This window comes from Diceros bicornis, chromosome 20 (assembly GCF_020826845.1).
Source record: "Diceros bicornis minor isolate mBicDic1 chromosome 20, mDicBic1.mat.cur, whole genome shotgun sequence".
In the NCBI taxonomy this organism is placed as follows: domain Eukaryota; kingdom Metazoa; phylum Chordata; class Mammalia; order Perissodactyla; family Rhinocerotidae; genus Diceros; species Diceros bicornis.
Window position 1 is genome coordinate 48,422,539 of NC_080759.1, and position 16,567 is coordinate 48,439,105.

The 16,567-nt window shown below is 43.3% G+C and overlaps 1 protein-coding gene across 1 annotated transcript; it reads left to right on the forward strand.

Moving 5' to 3' along the window:
- Positions 1–2,743: 2,743 nt before the first annotated feature.
- Positions 2,744–15,396, forward strand: ZNF622 (zinc finger protein 622). The gene is made up of 6 exons (XM_058564314.1): positions 2,744–3,495; positions 4,260–4,520; positions 4,749–4,911; positions 7,678–7,790; positions 13,523–13,666; positions 15,120–15,396. Exons 1-6 carry the CDS (start codon positions 2,868–2,870, stop codon positions 15,245–15,247), a joined length of 1,437 nt encoding a protein of 478 aa, XP_058420297.1. The 5' UTR covers positions 2,744–2,867; the 3' UTR covers positions 15,248–15,396.
- The last annotated feature ends 1,171 nt before the right edge of the window (positions 15,397–16,567 follow it).

A 16,567-nucleotide genomic window follows, 5' to 3' on the forward strand; every position in this document is an offset into this window, starting at 1 on the left:
CTGCAAAAGATTCATTTAACAAATACTGAACAATCTCTGTGCCAGCACTGTTCTAGCACTGGGGTACACAGAAATGAAAGGAGTCCCTGCTCTCACAGAGCCTATAGTTTAGATGTGGATGATTATCTATAATGTGACTAACCATCCTGGTTTGCCCAGGATGGAGGGGTTTCCTGGGATACAGGACTTTCAGTGCTAAAACTGGGAAATCAGTGACAACAAATGCTAGTGGTAGCCGATTTCACAAAATGGTTCCCAAAGATACACCATTCATACCCTTATGTAGTCCTCTCCCACATTAAATATGACTGACCTTTGTAAGTAATACACAATTGTGGGAATGACTGTGTGACTTCCCAAGTTAGGTCAGAAAAGACTAGGCTGGCTCCGTGGCCTAGTGGTTAAGTTTGGCACACCTGGCTTTGGCAGCCTGCCTTCGGTTCCCAGGTGCAGACCTATACCACTCGTCCGTCAGCAGCCGTGCTGTGGCAGCAACCCACATACAAAATAGAGGAAGATTAGCATGGATATTAGCTCAGGGCGAATCTTCTTCAGCAAAAAGAGGAAGATTGGCAACAGATGTTAGTTCAGGGTGACTCTTCCTCAGCCAAAAGAAAAAAAAAAAAGACGTTGTGGCTTCCATTTTGCTCTCTCCAGGGGAAGCCAACTGCTATGTTATGAGGACACTTGAGCAGCCCTATATTGAGAGAAGTCCACTTGGTGAGGAGCCAAAACCTCTTGCTGTCAGCGTGTAAAAGGCATCTTCCAAGGGGATCCTCCAGCCAGTCAAACCTTCACATGACTTGAAGCCCGGGCCCACATATTCACTGCAATTTCATGACACCCTGAGCCACCCAAATTCCTGACTTAGAGAAACTGGGATCATGAAAGTTTGTTGTTTTAAGCTGCTAAATTTGGGGGTAATTTGATACCGATTAATAGATATCTAACACAGTGCTATAGAGAAAAGTTATGCTTAGTAAAAAGACTTAAGAGTTGGGGGTAGGCACTATTTTTGAAAAGAAGGTATAGATAAGCCTCTCTTATAAAGGCATTTGGGCAGAAACCTTAAAAGTAAGGGAGCAAGCCAGCAAAAGAACATTCCAGGCATAAGAATAAAGGATGTCTAAGACTTAGTACCAACAAAAGATGCTTGCTTAGCTTTGTTAGAGGAACATCAAGAGTGTCAATGTGACTGAAGTGGGTGAGCAGAGTGGGGACATGGGTGTGGCAGGAGATCAGAGGTAGGGGTAGAGGTGGCGGCAGAGCGTATAGGACCTCCTAGAATACCAAGTAAGTGTCTTAGTCCAGTCAGGCATAACAAAATTCCACAGACTGGGTGGCTTATAAACAACAAATTTATTTCTCACAGGCTGGAGGCTAGAAGTCTAAGATCAGGGTGCCAGCACAGTCCGGTGAGAGCCCTCTTCCTGGTCACAGACTTATTACATCCTCTCCAGAGTCTCTTTTAGAAGAGCACGGAGCCTGTCATGAGCGCAGAGCCCTAATCACTTCCCAGGGGCCCCACCTCCTAACACCATCACCTTGGGAATTAGGTTTTCCACATATAAATTTGGGGGGGGGGGGGGACACAAACATTCAGACCACAGCAAAAGGTGTTTGAACTTGACTTTTAGTCACAGAAAGCCACTGAAGGGTTTTGAGCAAGAACAACAACGTGACTTGACCTCGATTTTTAAAACCGTCTGCATCTTCTCTGGTGTAAAGGGCCACTTGGATTCTGAACATGCAATGTTCAATTCTGTTAACAGGGCTGACTGGTTCAGGCTGTGCAGATGTGTCTAAAAAGCCCCTAAGCCTTTAACATTCATGTTTCCCACAGAACTGCGCTGCTACTTATGAGGCCCCACAGCTAACCGAGCACATGAAATCAGGCTAGTCCGAATTGAGATGTGCTGTTTACACACTGGAGTTCCAAAATTTAGCACCAACGAACTCTTTTGTATCCATTACATGTTGAGATGGTAATATTTTGGCTATACTGGGTTAAATAAAATATATCAATCTTATCGCTTTCTTCTTGCTTTTTTAAAAACGTGGCTACTATTCGATTTAAGACTGCATACGCGGCTTGGATTCTACCTCTAAGGGCAGCGGCTCGGCTGTGCTCTTTGCTCCCCACTGGCAAATCTGTCCTTCATCAGTTTTGCCCGCGCCCTTCGCCGGAAGGGCCGCCTCAGACAGGCCAAGGCGCTGGCCTGGACCCTCCGGTCTTCCCGTGAATTCCCTCGGTGTCCAGCCCGAGCCTCCGGTTCCCGGGACTCCAGCCGCCCGACGAGGGCTCGACTGGTCTGACTCGCGGGCTACACAGCAGCCCTGGCTTTCGCGACATCCATTCACCGCGCTGCAGGGGCACAGCGCGGTGCTCGGAGAAGCCACGACCATCGCGTAGCCGCTTGGGCGACTCCCCGGAGGCCTCCCGGGGCCGAGGAGCAGCCCACTCCCCTCCTCGCGCAGCGGTCCGCCGAGCCGCGTCACAGCGAGGGACACAACCACGAAGAAAAGTACCGGTGGGCCTGGCGCCCGTCAATCAACACCCACCTCAGGCCGATCCAATCAACACCCACCTCAGGCCGACAGGGCGGGGCCCGGTTAGCCACACCTTTCCTCGCCTTCCGGAGCCGCTACTCGGAGGGGGCGTGGCTACATCTCGAGAGGCGGGACTTCCGGTCCAGGTGGGCATAACTTCCATCGTGCGCCGGAACTTCACAAAGTCGAGTCCGGAAGTCGGTGTTGTGTCTGGTCTGTTGTGGGCGCTGAGGAGGGTTAAGGATTGAGCGTCTTGAGGGGTCGGGGCGCAGGGCGCTGGATTTCTGCTGTGGTCGCGTCTTACTTCCCGCCTGGCGATGGCGACGTACACCTGCATCACCTGCCGGGTGGCGTTCCGCGACGCGGAGCTGCAGCGGGCCCACTACAAGACGGATTGGCACCGCTACAACCTGAAGCGGAAAGTGGCCGACATGGCCCCGGTCACCGCCGAGGGCTTCCAGGAGCGCGTGCGGGCGCAGCGGGCCGTGGCGGAGCAGGAGAGCAAGGGCACGGCCACCTACTGCACCGTCTGCAGTAAGAAGTTTGCCTCGTTCAACGCCTACGAAAACCACCTCAAGTCCCGGCGGCATGTGGAGCTGGAGAAGAAGGCCGTGCGGGCCGTGAGTCGGAAGGTGGAGGTGATGAACGAGAAGAACTTGGAGAAGGGGCTGGGCGTGGACAGTGTGGACAAGGATGCCGTGAACGTGGCCATCCAGCAGGCCATCAAGGCTCAGCCGTCCATGTCTCCCAAGAAGGCGCCCGCGGCGCCCAAGGAGGAGCCCAGGAGTCCCGTGGCCGCGGCAGATGGAGGACGTGGGACCCACGACCGAGACCCGGCCGAGAAGCCTCCCCGGCTCCAGTGGTTTGAACAGCAGGCGAAGAAGCTGGCAAAGCGGCAGTGGGGGGACGAGAGTGAGGAGGAGGAGGAGGACCTGGATGAAGACGGTAGGGTCCTGTCCGGGGGGCGAGGGGGAGACCGGTTCCCTTTAAGGGTCCGGATGTCTACTCGCGATTGGAGGAGGGAAGTGTCAGTTTTTAAGTGAAACTGATGAGTGAGGGCGTTGAGATGCTTTCTGAAGTGACTTGTCTGGCCAGCATCCCCACAGGGAATTTTGTCCGTGTAGTTCACTGTTGTAGATTCTGGGCCTGGAAGCTTACCTGGGGGGCGGGGAACAGGTGCTTAAATAAATATTTGTAGAAGGGATCGATGCCTTCTCTGTTTTGGATGAGGAGACTTTTAACATATGCATGAGAGGACGCCTTAACTGCCACACCATCTGCTGTAGAATTTGTAGTTCTGCTGGGTTTCTAGGTATGATGACTTTGCACTTAATTTAGTTGATTAAAACTGTAAAATTAGAGATTCCGAATCAGCTGGTTAACCTGAAACCTGGGCCTTGAGCCAGCAACCTAGCCTCCTTGACTTTATGAGCTATTTATTCCTTCCTTCCCCCATCAGACATGCTGTTAACGCTGAAGTTTTATGGAAAAGGAAGATTAAGGAATTTCTTAGCCATACAGATTGGTCTGTGGGAAGTGAATAGTTAAAATCGAGATCTTGAAAGAGGGTTTGTCCTCAGACGTGATGGGTGCCTTGTCTCCCCAAATATAGGACTGTACCATTGCATGTTTGTGAACTTTGTGGTTTCTTTGATTACGGTTACCACTTTTCTTAAACTAACTCTGTTTTTCAAATCTCTGGCCTGAAGATTGGGAAGATATTGATTCTGATGAAGAGTTGGAATGTGAGGATGCTGAAGCAGTGGACGAGGTGGAGGAGCAGGATGCAGAGGAGGAAGAGGCTGGGGGAAGCCCCTGCCTTGGTGCCATCCCGGTAACGGACTGCTTATTTTGTGCCCATCATTCAAGCTCCCTCATGAAGAATGTGGCTCATATGACTAAAGTCCACAGCTTCTTTATTCCTGATATTGAATATCTTTCAGATCTTAAGGGACTGATTAAATATTTGGGTAAGTACAATAGTTTTCCTTTTAATGAGGAAATACCACATTATTGGGGGGCAAATCTTAAGGGAACAGTAGTTTGTGTTTCTCATCAATATTTGATTTAATCACCTGCTTATTTTGAGAAGATAAAAAACTTGATGCGTGTTTTTTGAATTGTGCAGATAAATGGTGAGATTTAATCTGGCTGCAGAAAGCTTCTTTCATATTTTTTTCCTCAAATTATTATTCCAGGAGAGAAAGTTGGTGTTGGGAAGATTTGCTTGTGGTGCAATGAGAAAGGGAAATCCTTCTACTCCACGGAAGCTGTGCAGGCACATATGAATGACAAAAGCCACTGTAAGCTCTTCACAGATGGTGATGCTGCTTTGGAATTTGCAGACTTCTATGATTTTAGGTAACTCTGTGGTTTGTAATGTGAAGCGAAGTGAGGTCCTCATATTTGCATTGAATGATATTAGATGTGCCAGTGCCTGAAATGTCTTTATATGATATGCTCTTTATAACTCTTATAACACTTCTATGTGGGTAGTTATTCCCACTCATTTTGTAGATAAGAAACTGAGCCTAACAGAGTTACACACACACATCTAATAAAGAGATCTGATAAAGCGAGGATCTCAGGCCCAACTGAACCTTGTCTGACTTGAAAACTTATTTTTGTTTTTTTGTGGTTTAAATCATCAGGAGTTCAGTTTTGCCAGTTACCTTGTGAACAGAGGCACGGAAATTAGGTTTCACATTTTGGTTTCCCTGAGAATCCTTGAATCACAAGCTGTCTCCTAAGAATTGAGATGGGTTGCTGAACTAGGCCAGTCCCAGGCATTTGATGGTGCGATGATCCCATAGGTGGTTCACCCTTAACTAGAAACTTTGATAATTCATACATCAAGCAACAAATTTATACTGGGCATTTGTGAACAGCTAATTCCTAGTGTCAAGATGCCTATGACCTAGCAAAAGTGTGCTACACAAGCAGGTGTCTGTAATTGCCATGCCAGGGGTGTATAGTCCACGTGACACAAGTGTTCAGAAAAGTCCTGCTCTTTTAAGTCATCGTTTTGCATTTTCCTCCTGATTTCTCATTTCTCTCTTATAGTGAGGGAGAGTTTTTCTTTTTAGCCGCTTCCATGGTTATGTCGTGGATTTTAATTTGCATTTTCCTGATGATGACTAATGTAGTTGAGAACATTTTTATATATTAATTGGCCATTTGAGTATGTCTTATGAAGTGTCTGATCAAGTCTTTCGTTTTTCTATCGGGTTGTCTGTTGTACTATTAACATTTTAGTGTGCATTTCTCCAATTATTTTCTACATGTATTTGAACATTTCTAGGAACATAGAGATTCTTCTAGAACTGCACTGTGCAATATGGTAATTACTAGGTGTACTCGTGGCTATTTAATTAAAAATTAAATTAAAAATTTAAAAATTCATTTCTTCAGTTGCACTACATACATTTCAAAGCTCAGTGCTTAAAAGCACATGTGACTAGTAGCTACCATATTGGACACACAGACATAGGGAATTTCTTTGGAATTCTTTGGAATCAGCGCAGAGTTCTGTTGGCCAGGACCGTTCTAGAACTGGTTTGTATAATGGTTAAATTGACGAGAGCTGCATCTCCAGTTCTACATTCTCTTCCTCTTCCTCTCTGGCAACCTTCCTAGGGAGAAACAAATAGGTAGATTTAGTTATAGGTCATTTGGGCACTTTTCTTTTCTTTTTTTAGAACAATTTTAGATTCACAGCAAAACTGAGCAGAAAGTATAGAGATTTCCCATATATCCCCTGCCCCTACACATGCATAGCCTCCCTCATTATCAGCATTCTTCCTGGTGGTACATTTGTTACAAATTGATGAACTTATGTTGACCCATCATTATCCCTCAAAGTCCAGAGTTTATGTTAGAGTTCAGCCTTGGTGTTGTGTATTTATGAGTTTAGACAAATGTATAATCACATGTATTCACAATTATAGTATCATACAGCGTAGTTTCACTGGCCTAAAAATCCTCTGTGCTCCACCTATTCGTCACTCCCTCCACCTCAAACCCTGGCAACTACTGATCTTTAGTGTCTCCATAGTTTTGCCTTTTCCAGAACATCTTATAGTTAGAATCATATGTATGTATGTAGCCTTTGCAGACTGGCTTCTTTCAGTTAGTAATGTGCATTTAAGGTTCCCACATGTCTTTTTATGGCTTGACAACTTATTTCTTTTTTGTCTGAATAATATTACATTATCTGGATTACTACAGTTTATCCATTCACCTACTGAAGGACATTTTGCTTGCTTCCAAGTTATAGCAATTATGAATAAAGCTGCTGTAAACATCCATGTGCAGGTTTTCACGTGGACATAAGTTTTTGGCTTCTTTGGGTAAATACCAAGCAGCGTGATTGCTGGATTGTATGCTGAGAGTATGTTTAATTTTGCAAGAAATCTCCAAACTCTTCCACAGTGGCTGTACCATTTTTCAGCCATTTTTTGGTAGTGGTATCTCATTGTTTTAATTTGCATTTTCCTGTTGACATATGATGTGGAACATCTTTTTACATGCTTATTGCCAACTGTGTATCTTCTTAGGTGTCTGTTAAGGTCTTTGGCCCATTTTTTAATCGGGTTGTTTTCTTATTGTTGAGTGTTAAGAGTTCTTTGTATATTTTGGATCACAGTCATTTATCAGATTGTCTTCTGCAAATATTTTCTCCCAGTCTATGGCTTGTATTTTAATTCTCTTGACATTGTTGTTCACAGAGCAGAAGTTTTTAATTTTTAATGAAGTTCAGCTTCTCAACTGTTTCTTTCATGGATTTTGCCTTTGGTGTTGTACCTAAAAAGACATCACCAAACCCTAAGTCATCTCGAGTTTCTCCTACGTTATCTTCTAGGAGTTTTTATAGTTTTGCATTTTACATTTAGGGCTGTGATCCATTTTGAGTTCATAGGCCATTTGCACACTTTTACTACGGAGAAAACGCTAACAAGTTGTTTCTCTCCAAAACCTTTCAGCTTGCAGTCCCTACAACTGTTTATCACCACCCCCCAACCCCCTTTTAGGTAGCTAGTGGGTTTGCCACATTTGCAAATACAATTTATGTCTTTCAGTTAAATTTGAGGTGTTTGTCTATTCATTGATGCCACTTCACTGTTACAGGAGTAGCTACCCAGATCACAAGGAAGGGGAGGACCCTGATGAGGCTGAGGAGTTGCCTTCAGAAAAGAGCTTGGAGTATGATGATGATACCATGGAGCTGATTCTACCTTCTGGTAAGTGCATTTGTCAAAAATAAATAGCTTAATGCCAGTGAGATTATTGAAGAGGCGTGTTCCCATCAATTCCTTCCACACTGCGGGAAATAGAACCTAAAACTTAAAGTGTATGTTTGTGTTCTCAGGTACGTGGTAAACTCTGAAGGTTGCCACTTAGCTCTGTGTTGCCTGTTTTGTTTAAATTGGATCAGTGTTTTTACTCACTTCAGTTATGACTCAGAATGCTTTGGTCAGTCGTTTCTTTCCAAATACATAGGCCTGTTCTGTTCTTTATCTATTTTTTTGGCCCCATCTAGGTTTTTCTTGTTAATCTTGACCTTACTGTTATTCTTTGAACTGATTCCTGTTTTCTTGTGTTGCTCAGACTTCCACCTGGTAGCCTGGCCTGGGTGTATCTGACTGACAGCACCCAGGTTGCCTCTCTCTGTTCTGGTTGTAGGGGGAGGCTTGGAGTTTGAATTCTGCCTTCTACTTTGGGGGACAGGATTCATAACGGTGGGAATTTATCCCAGGTATAAAAAGATGAAGAACAGCATCCACTATTGTTTACAGTGTTACGATTAGCTAGTAAGAATGGGGAAGCTGCAGAAGACACATGTGAGAAGGAAAGGGAATGGAATGGTAGATAGTAAGATTCTAGTAATACCTGGTATTTACTGAGCAGTTAGCCTGTTCAGGCAAATATATTTATCTTTACAATAAGTCTGTGAGTTCGGTTGTATTATCTTTATTTGACCTGTGAGTCAGCTGAAGTTTAGACAGGTTGAGTAATTTACCTAAGGTCATAGACCTAGTCAGTGAAGCCTTTTGGCCACTTCCCTACACTGTGTGGGGAGATTTGCAGTAATGGTGGGGGCAGGAGCAGCCACCCTGCCAGTGGAGATGTCTGCGATGAAGAAGCCACTGTCTAGTATTGCTTTCCACATAGAATGTCACTGCTTAGGTACAGACAGCCCTCTTTAACTTTTTTATAACCTTTTAAGGCTAAGGGCAGCTTTAGAGTACGATAGTAGAAGGCAAGGGTGGGTAGAACCTGTCTTGAAGATATAATTCTTCCTATAGTGCGAAGAAAGCTATAGTGCAGTAGAATATTGTGGCCTGTACAACACATAGTAGCAAAACAGGCCTAAATATATCACAGAGAATCTCTTCCCTTCTAGTCTTCCTTTGGTGAAAATACCAATATAGAGCATCAGAAATAAGTTTAATAGCTTGTTTTCTAAGACTGTTTTTTAAGCCCCTTGTCTCAGTAGCTTCCACATCGTTAACTGTAGAATAAGATCACAACAGACCTGGAGTAAGTTGAATAAATAAGATCCCTGTAAAGCAGTGTCTGACATGTGGTAGGGTCACTAAGAATGTTGGCTTCATTTTGCGTCAACTTTAGCACATTATATTATAGAAATGTACACAACAATGAGCATATCCTATTTAAGAAATATAGTCTAATTGAGAGAAAATTTCATCTGGACTTAAGATTTTTGAAACTTAGAAAAACTTCCTAGCTATCTAGAAGTCATTTCCTAGGATGATTGAGTTTACTAACATTAGCCAAAGCCAAAATGGGCATCTTCTTAGGATACTCTCTTCCTCTCCCACACCCAGAGGATTACTAGCTACAGCTCCTAAATGGCTTTTGAATATTTTTCCTTTGTTTTCTCTTTATCCATTTGTCTGTGTCATCATTACAGCTTCCTGTCTGTCCATCTCCAGTCTGGTTTCTACTCAACCACCAGAACTTTCTAAAACAAACACCTGTCTCTTTTCCCTCTGGAATTCCTCCAGGGGGAGCCATTGCCTTCACTGTAATTTAGTTTTGCCAGCTGCTGGTCCCGCAGGTATCTTGTGCGATTCCTTTACCTCCTCACTTGTGGTTCGTCTCCTCTGGGACTTTGCATGTGTGGTGCCTCTGTCTTACTCCTGCTCTTCCTTTAAGACTCGGGTTCACCCCTCTGGAAGCCTGTCTGAACTCAGGCCTGAGTAAGGAGAGTCTCCTCTGCTCCTGTGACACTTGCATACATAACATTCCTCTCACTCCTTTGTGATTGTTGGCTTGCTTGCCTGTCTTCTCCCATTACTTTTGAGAACAGAGATTGCTTCTGTCCTCTCAGCACAGGGTCTAGACACACAAGAGCCGGATAAATGTTTGTTGACTGAGTGGCTGAGAGTTTGGAGACGACTTTTGAAAGGAAAGCAAGGTTGATGCCCTCGGGCCTGCCGTAGTACAGGCAAAGGAGAGCAGAGGGAACCATTCTGGGCTAAGAGGTGACCTCAGGGCTTAGAATCAGATTTGCCTGCAGTGCCGTGCAGCAGATTGCTTTGCCTTTACGTCGTCGTGTAGTCAAAGAAGAAAGTGGCGTGCGAGTAGCCTGAAGGTCCAGTTTCCCTGGTTTTGAAAGCCTGGGTGTCCTTGCTCACAGCTGCAGGTGCACTCACTGAGTCATGTTATTTTCAAGTATTGGATGATAAAGCTCAGGACAGCTCTTTGACCTAGACTTGGAAGTAGAGAGGTAACTGGTTTGGTGTTAGAGTACTGTGAAATACTGTACTTTTAGACAGATTCAGGAAAGATCTAACCAACAGCCAGATACTGCCTTACCCCAGAGGTTTTTAACTAGGCTCGCACATTATTTTTCCTGTGTGAGTATGTGCATTTTCCTGGGGAAAGGCCATAGCGTCTTAAAGTCACCTGTGTAGCCATGCACATTTTTTTACCTAGGTAAAGTGCATATTTTCTGGAGAAAGACTATAGTTTCTTGAAAGCTCTGTGACCTGGAGAGGGTTAAGAGGCACTAATGAAAATATCTAAGTATACACACATCATTTGCTAGCTTTATGGGTCTTCACACATGACTGACTGCTGAGCCCTTATGATAGAATTTTTTGAAATAGCAACAAAACATAGCTTTTTCTTAATGAATCAAAAGCTACCAATATTCTGAAATTTCTTCCAGCTATACTGACACATTGATTTTAATGTCACCCATACTTGTACCGTCTCATTTTAAACCAGTCGTTCTTTAGTCAGTCTTGATGACAATGAGACATCATGGTTTATAGTCCATTCGTTTGCTCCCATGTCTCAATACTGGTTTGGAAGGTTTTTATAATGAACCAAGAAAATGAGAGATCTCTGAAGAAACACCATATAAACATGTAGTGATATTACAGCAGTATAGTCAATCACCTGTTAATGTCTTGCAACAAATTTACCATTCAGAGACCTGTTCAGTTATGCTCAGTTATACAACTGGGTTAGCATGGATGTCAGCATAAAGCTAATTTGAGGAGTGTCATGTAAAGAACTTAGTGATATTTAATCAACCACACTTAGTAGAGTCTACTTTAAACTGGTTTCAAAATCAGTACAGTATTTGTGATACCTTAAATTAAGTAGAAGATACCAGAGCCAATAACAAAGAGCATCCAGTAGAGGGCGCTGTGGGCATTTATTTTGAAGACTGGCCTGGCTCAGTTCCTTGAGTTGACTTCATTGCTCTTCAGTTCCTATGACGTAAGCTGGTGTTCAAGACACATCCAGTTAGCTGCTGACCAGCTAGATGAAACTGTTGGTGGATCTGCGAGAAATACATAATTAATCTTAGGAAATTTACAGTTGGAGATGTTTTCTTTTCCACTATCTAATGTCATTGATTGTAAGGCTATTTGTTGGGTAGGAGTGGACAGTTCTTTAAGTGGTTATTGCTGTGGTGAAAGATAGATGGACAGGTTGTAGCTTCACCTTCACCATAACTCAGACATAACCCATCTGTTATTTATTGAGCAGTCACACTGTGTTCTAAAAATAATTTTTCTTGGTGAGGGCCTTCAAGTTGAGCTATTCTTAGCACGCTATACTTGGTGCTTAATGTCAGGTACTCACTGTCATTGACACAGGGCAGGGGTGGCTCTAACACTGTGTGTTTTCAGTTTCGCTCGCTGTCGGAAACCTCGGCATCAAGTAATGAAACTTTTCCAAGGATGTTTTAAAAAGCAGACCTTCAGTATGTATTTCCAAATGCTGCTTAAGAATATAAATATATTGATTTATTATGTACTAATGACCAGAATTATCATTTAATGATTTTGAAGTAATCATCATTGCAAACCTAAAGCATCCTGACCTAACATTATAAATAGAAAATCACAATAAACAATGCTGGGTTTCCTTCTAGAGCCTCCATTTAAGCTTGAGTCTTGATCCATCAGCTGTGTCTCCCTTATTTCTTGTGGTCTGGGGGCTTTGTTAACTCTTATGCTGCCAGAACAATCAAGTCCAGGGAGACATGTTTTCATCCATATTGGTATCCAGAGACCATATCATTTTGGCATTGAAAGTTTCTTTTTGTCATCTCTTGAGTGATCGCAAACAATCAACTGAAAATAACTACTTTTCCATATCCGTGTAGCAAGCAAACTGTTTTCCAGGTAGCTTGCCAGGTATAGGGACTCAAACAAAATAACCTGACAGAATTTTTTCATGTAAATTAAAGGTATAGATCCTAAAAGCAAATACAGTATCCTGCTTATGGTCTTTCTACACAAAAGATTCTGAAAGAAATGGTTTTATATATGTAAATGTAAAACTTTCCTAGAAACCATATAATGGTACTACCTAGCCATATTTCTTTATTCATTTTCAGTGGAAATAGCTGTTTCATACCTGTGTATATGCTGTTGTTAAATTTCTACATGTTTATGTCTGTCTGGGACGGTATCTGATTGCTTATTTTTTAATATTCTTGTGAAAGCACAGCTTGTATTTAGGAAGGTCTCAGGTGATGCTGATACCACTGGCCCAGGAGCACCTTTTGAGAGCTGTTGCTCTGCTGGAGCCTGGGGTTAGTCATCACTGAAGCCTGCCTCCTTCAGTTTCACTTGCTGTGAATCTAAGATAATAGGGGTCAGCACACTCTTCCTGTAAAGGGACAGATAGTCAATAGAAATTCATTTCTGAAGCATGATTGAGTTGCATAGTTTTACCAGATTCTTCTAAATAAGCAAAAGCTGTAAAGAGAATTCAGCTTAATCATCTTTTAAAACTCTAGTTCATCAGGTGATTTCCATTATTTAGAAGGCAATAGGGCAGGGTTTCTCAGCCTAGGCTCTGTTGACATTTTGGGCAAGATGATTCTTTGTTGTGGAGGGCTGTCCTGTGCACTGTAGGATGTTTAGCAGTATCCTTGACCTCTTCCCACTAGAGGCCATTAACCTCCCTCTAGCTGTAACAACCAAAAATGTCTCTGGTCATTGCCAAATGTAAAACCACCTCTGTTTGAGAACCACTGCTATAGAGAATTTAAGCAAAGGAAAGGTGGGTTGATTTCTCTTCTTGATGCAGACTGTGGCTTGTAGACCTAAACATCAGGATTGTGCTCTGTGCTTAATCTTCTTTCCATAAAAAAAGTTAATCCCTTACCTCCAAGGGCCCTATTATCTGTGTCAGGGGAGCATATTGTGTATAAGTAAGTACAATATGCTGAGGTTTTTGCTCAACAGTGACTTGCCATCTTCTTTTTTTTAATATCTCTGCTTTTTGTTTTCTTTCTTTCATTTTTTTTAATATCCTGATTCATCTTTCTTCACCAGATAGAGCACTGTTTCTTCTGGCATATCCATTTTCCAGCTAGATACCCTTAAAAGTCTGATTTGGAAAGCTCTTGCTTTATAGCTCTGCCTTTGAAAAACTATCCAACTGAGTGTTTAAATATTGCTCTTTTGAAAAACAGGTGCCAGAGTGGGTCATCGCTCCTTGATGCGATATTACAAACAGCGGTTTGGCTTGTCAAGAGCTGTGGCAGTTGCCAAGAATCAGAAGGCTGTGGGCCGGGTACTCCAGCAGTACAGAGCCCTGGGGTGGACTGGCAGCACAGGTATGTTGATGTGGACAGCCGTGGACCAGCCCAGGAGCTTTGCATTACAAGAAGGGGCTTGAGTGGAGTTGTTTCCGTTTATGTTGTCCTTATGGATCCTCTCTAGGGGAAACTTAACTTCTTGGCTCTGGGGGCTTCCATTCCACTTGATATGTTTATGGCAATAAGCCCAAAGCTCCATGACTTAAAAACTTCATACTTGGCACAGTAACTTTCTAAAACTGTACATACACCGTTAACTTTTTCAGAAGATAATAGTTACAAAAATGGTTATTCAGTAATTATCAAAGGTTGAAATTATCCTGGAGGTTACACAGAGGCATTAAATAGTATCCTTGGGGCCGGCCCTGTGGCGTAGCAGTTAAGTGTTCGCGCTCCGCTGTTGGCGGCCTGGGTTTGGATCCCGGGCGCACACCGACGCACCGCTTGTCAAGCCATGCTGTGGTGGCGTCCCACATGAAGTGGAGGAAGATGGGCATGGGTTTTAGCCCAGGGCCACTCTTCCTCAGCAAAAAAAGAGGAGGATTGACATGGATGTTAGCTCAGGGCTGATCATCCTCACAAAAAAATAAATAAAATAAATAGTATCCTTGTGGCAAATAGCTTGAGCTGTGGAGTCAATCATGATTTATCTGATATACTTGTAGGCTCTTATATGACGAGTGAGTAATTTAATTAACCTAAGCCTCTCTTTCCTCATTTATAAAATGTAGATGATAATAATAGGACCTATCTCGTAGAGTTGTACGGGTTGAATGTTGTAATGCATGTACGATTTAGTACATGCATGTAAGAAAGGCTAGCTATCACTCCTTTCGGTAATTTTCCCATGGAAAACTTAGAGGAATAAAGCAGGCCACTAAAATTGTTAAGCTTTGAAACCTTATCAATATGAAATTATTTAAATCTATTCTGATGTGTCTGCTGTGTGAAGCTCTATCCTTAGAGCTTCAGGGAACACTGTGGAGAGGATAAGAGGAGAGCTGCCTTCTGGTGGCTGGAAAGCTCTGGACAACTGCCATCCATTGTAAATGCCACCGTGTTTGTATACATGTGGTTTCCTTCACTCTGGCTTCCTGTGAGCTGTGAGACCACTAAATCTAGCAGACACTGACTTATCTGACTCTTGTCAAGAATTGTCTGACTCGGTTTGGAGTCTCTGCCTTTTCTGACACCTTAGATCACTGGGGCTTTGCCTTTGGGCTCATAGACTCTTTCCAGATGATGAAAACTAAAGAGACTCGTCCCAGAGAATTGTATCTGTATGGGAGTCTGGTATGCAATTCTGGGGTACACATAAACCCTCAGGCTTTTTCATGGAGACCTCAAGTTAGCAACTCTTATTTAAATAAAAGAACCTCAAACTAACTTCGAGATTCTCTGCAAAGATTGGATTTTTCTGATCACAAATAATAGAGCTTTGCCTCATTTCTTATCCCCTTTCCAACCACAGGAGCAGCTCTTATGCGTGAGCGGGACATGCAGTATGTCCAAAGGATGAAGTCAAAGTGGATGCTGAAGACAGGAATGAAGAACAACGCCACCAAGCAGATGCACTTTAGGGTCCAAGTGAGATTCTGAGGGTCCGCGGGGATTGCGTGCTCCATCTCCCACACAGGCGTCCTCCTTGCCTGAGGACCAGTGGGAACCGGATGCACGAAGACCCTTTTTGCTGCTACTTGTCCCTGTATTTCATCTGTTTTGACCTAGTAATAAAAGTCAGAATCACATTGGCTTTCAGAGGTCATTTTCGGGCAGGGTTTAAAGGTTCTTTCACGAAGTGAGAGTTGTATCTGTTGGACTTGGGGACCCGCGCTGCTGGTTGGCAGTTGTTTTACTGCCCCAGCTTGTAACTGATCTATGGCTGTCAAATAATATAGGAAACTCAGGAGTGACTTGTCTGCTCCATACTTAGTTTAACTTTCGAAAGAAGAACGTGTCATGGCACTGGAACGTACATAAGGAGGCTTTGAGGTTTATGTGGGAGCCAAGTTGAGTGTCACTCATTTGAATGTATCATGGCTCATGAGGTAGTGCAAGTCTCTCTGGGCGTGTTCATTCAATCTGGGCAGAGTTAAAGAGCATGTCAATGGCTCGCAGTAAAGATTCTTTATTTCTAAATGTGAACGCGCAAGAACAACAGTGCTGTGCACTCAGACTCAGCTTCCAGTGCTGCCTTTACCTGAGCAGTTAGTTTAGGAAGCAAATAAATGTCACATGTTTAGATCTCATTTTAGAAACAAAATTACCTCAGGGTGAAATGTCTGAAGAGATTCTCAGTTTAGGTGGTTAAGAGGAAGCAGGAATATATGGGAAATGAAGTTAACATGAAGTTCAAATCCATTGAGCTCCTTTTGTGACTTTGGAAAAGTGACTAGGTTTTTAAAATCTGTAAAATGAGGTGTTTATTACCTCACAGGTTGTTGTGGGGGTTAAATAAATCTGCTAAAGGACCTGTCACTCATTCAGTCTCTAGCACAAAGTTAGTGCTTAAAGTTTGCCCTAATAGAGCAAACGGGCCCCGCTGAGGAGGGCCGGTGTTCTAGTGGAGTGGTAGTCTTTCTGAGTAGGGTCCAAGGACTTCAGGAGAACGTTCTTGCCCTTATCATTCACTAGCCTTCGTTTGCTGGAGACATGTCTTTTTCTTCAAACTTTGGATGGAGAGTTGAATTAATTATATTTCCTCAGTACCCAGGTTCACTATCATGCGACAGTGGGGGGGCTCCCTGGTTTTAATTTTGCCCTTTCATCCTGTTTTCTAACATTCTCCCCACTACTCTCTTGTGTGTGACACATCTTTAAATCTGTATCCTGGGAAAATGATGTAGTGCTTCACGTGAGGTGTGTGTTTAATTTATACTTGACTAAATGTACGTGATATTGTGCTATAGCTCTTGTCAG

Bases quoted from the DNA above. Each gene is read 5' to 3' on its own strand.
- ZNF622 (XM_058564314.1), top strand. From the start codon at position 2,868: ATGGCGACGTACACCTGCATCACCTGCCGGGTGGCGTTCCGCGACGCG. The intron at 7,791-13,522 runs GTAAGTGCATTT...TTTGAAAAACAG, and splicing joins GGAGCTGATTCTACCTTCTG to GTGCCAGAGTGGGTCATCGC. The intron at 13,667-15,119 runs GTATGTTGATGT...TTCCAACCACAG, and splicing joins GGGGTGGACTGGCAGCACAG to GAGCAGCTCTTATGCGTGAG.